The 227-nt window shown below is 62.6% G+C and overlaps 1 protein-coding gene across 1 annotated transcript in view; it reads left to right on the top strand.

The window, feature by feature from the left end:
* The window catches only part of MROH6 (maestro heat-like repeat family member 6), a 55,456-nt gene that overhangs the window by 53,814 nt on the left and 1,415 nt on the right, over nt 1-227 (top strand). The window contains 1 exon segment of the mRNA XM_009334583.1: nt 67-215. Within this exon segment, the coding sequence (XP_009332858.1) occupies nt 67-215 (149 nt within the window).

Below are 227 nucleotides of genomic sequence, written 5' to 3'. Positions count from 1 at the left end.
AGGAATGGGGGTCCCTCTGCCTCGGCATGGGGATCCTGCGAGGTGCTGAGCTCTTGGGTGCGCACTGCAGCCTCCCCTCTCTGTGCCGCAGGCCTGCAAGTTTGCTCTGCGCATGTGTGGCCCCAACATGGGCTGCGAGGGGCTCTGCGACATGTTCCTCAACCACCTGCGGGAGGACAGGAGCCTGCACTATGGGGAGTTCATGAACAACGTCTGCAAACACCTGG

The sequence above is a fragment of the Pygoscelis adeliae genome, unplaced genomic scaffold, assembly GCF_000699105.1.
Source record: "Pygoscelis adeliae isolate BGI_AS28 unplaced genomic scaffold, ASM69910v1 Scaffold650, whole genome shotgun sequence".
Lineage (NCBI taxonomy): Eukaryota > Metazoa > Chordata > Aves > Sphenisciformes > Spheniscidae > Pygoscelis > Pygoscelis adeliae.
This window is presented reverse-complemented; position numbering and strand designations above follow the sequence as displayed.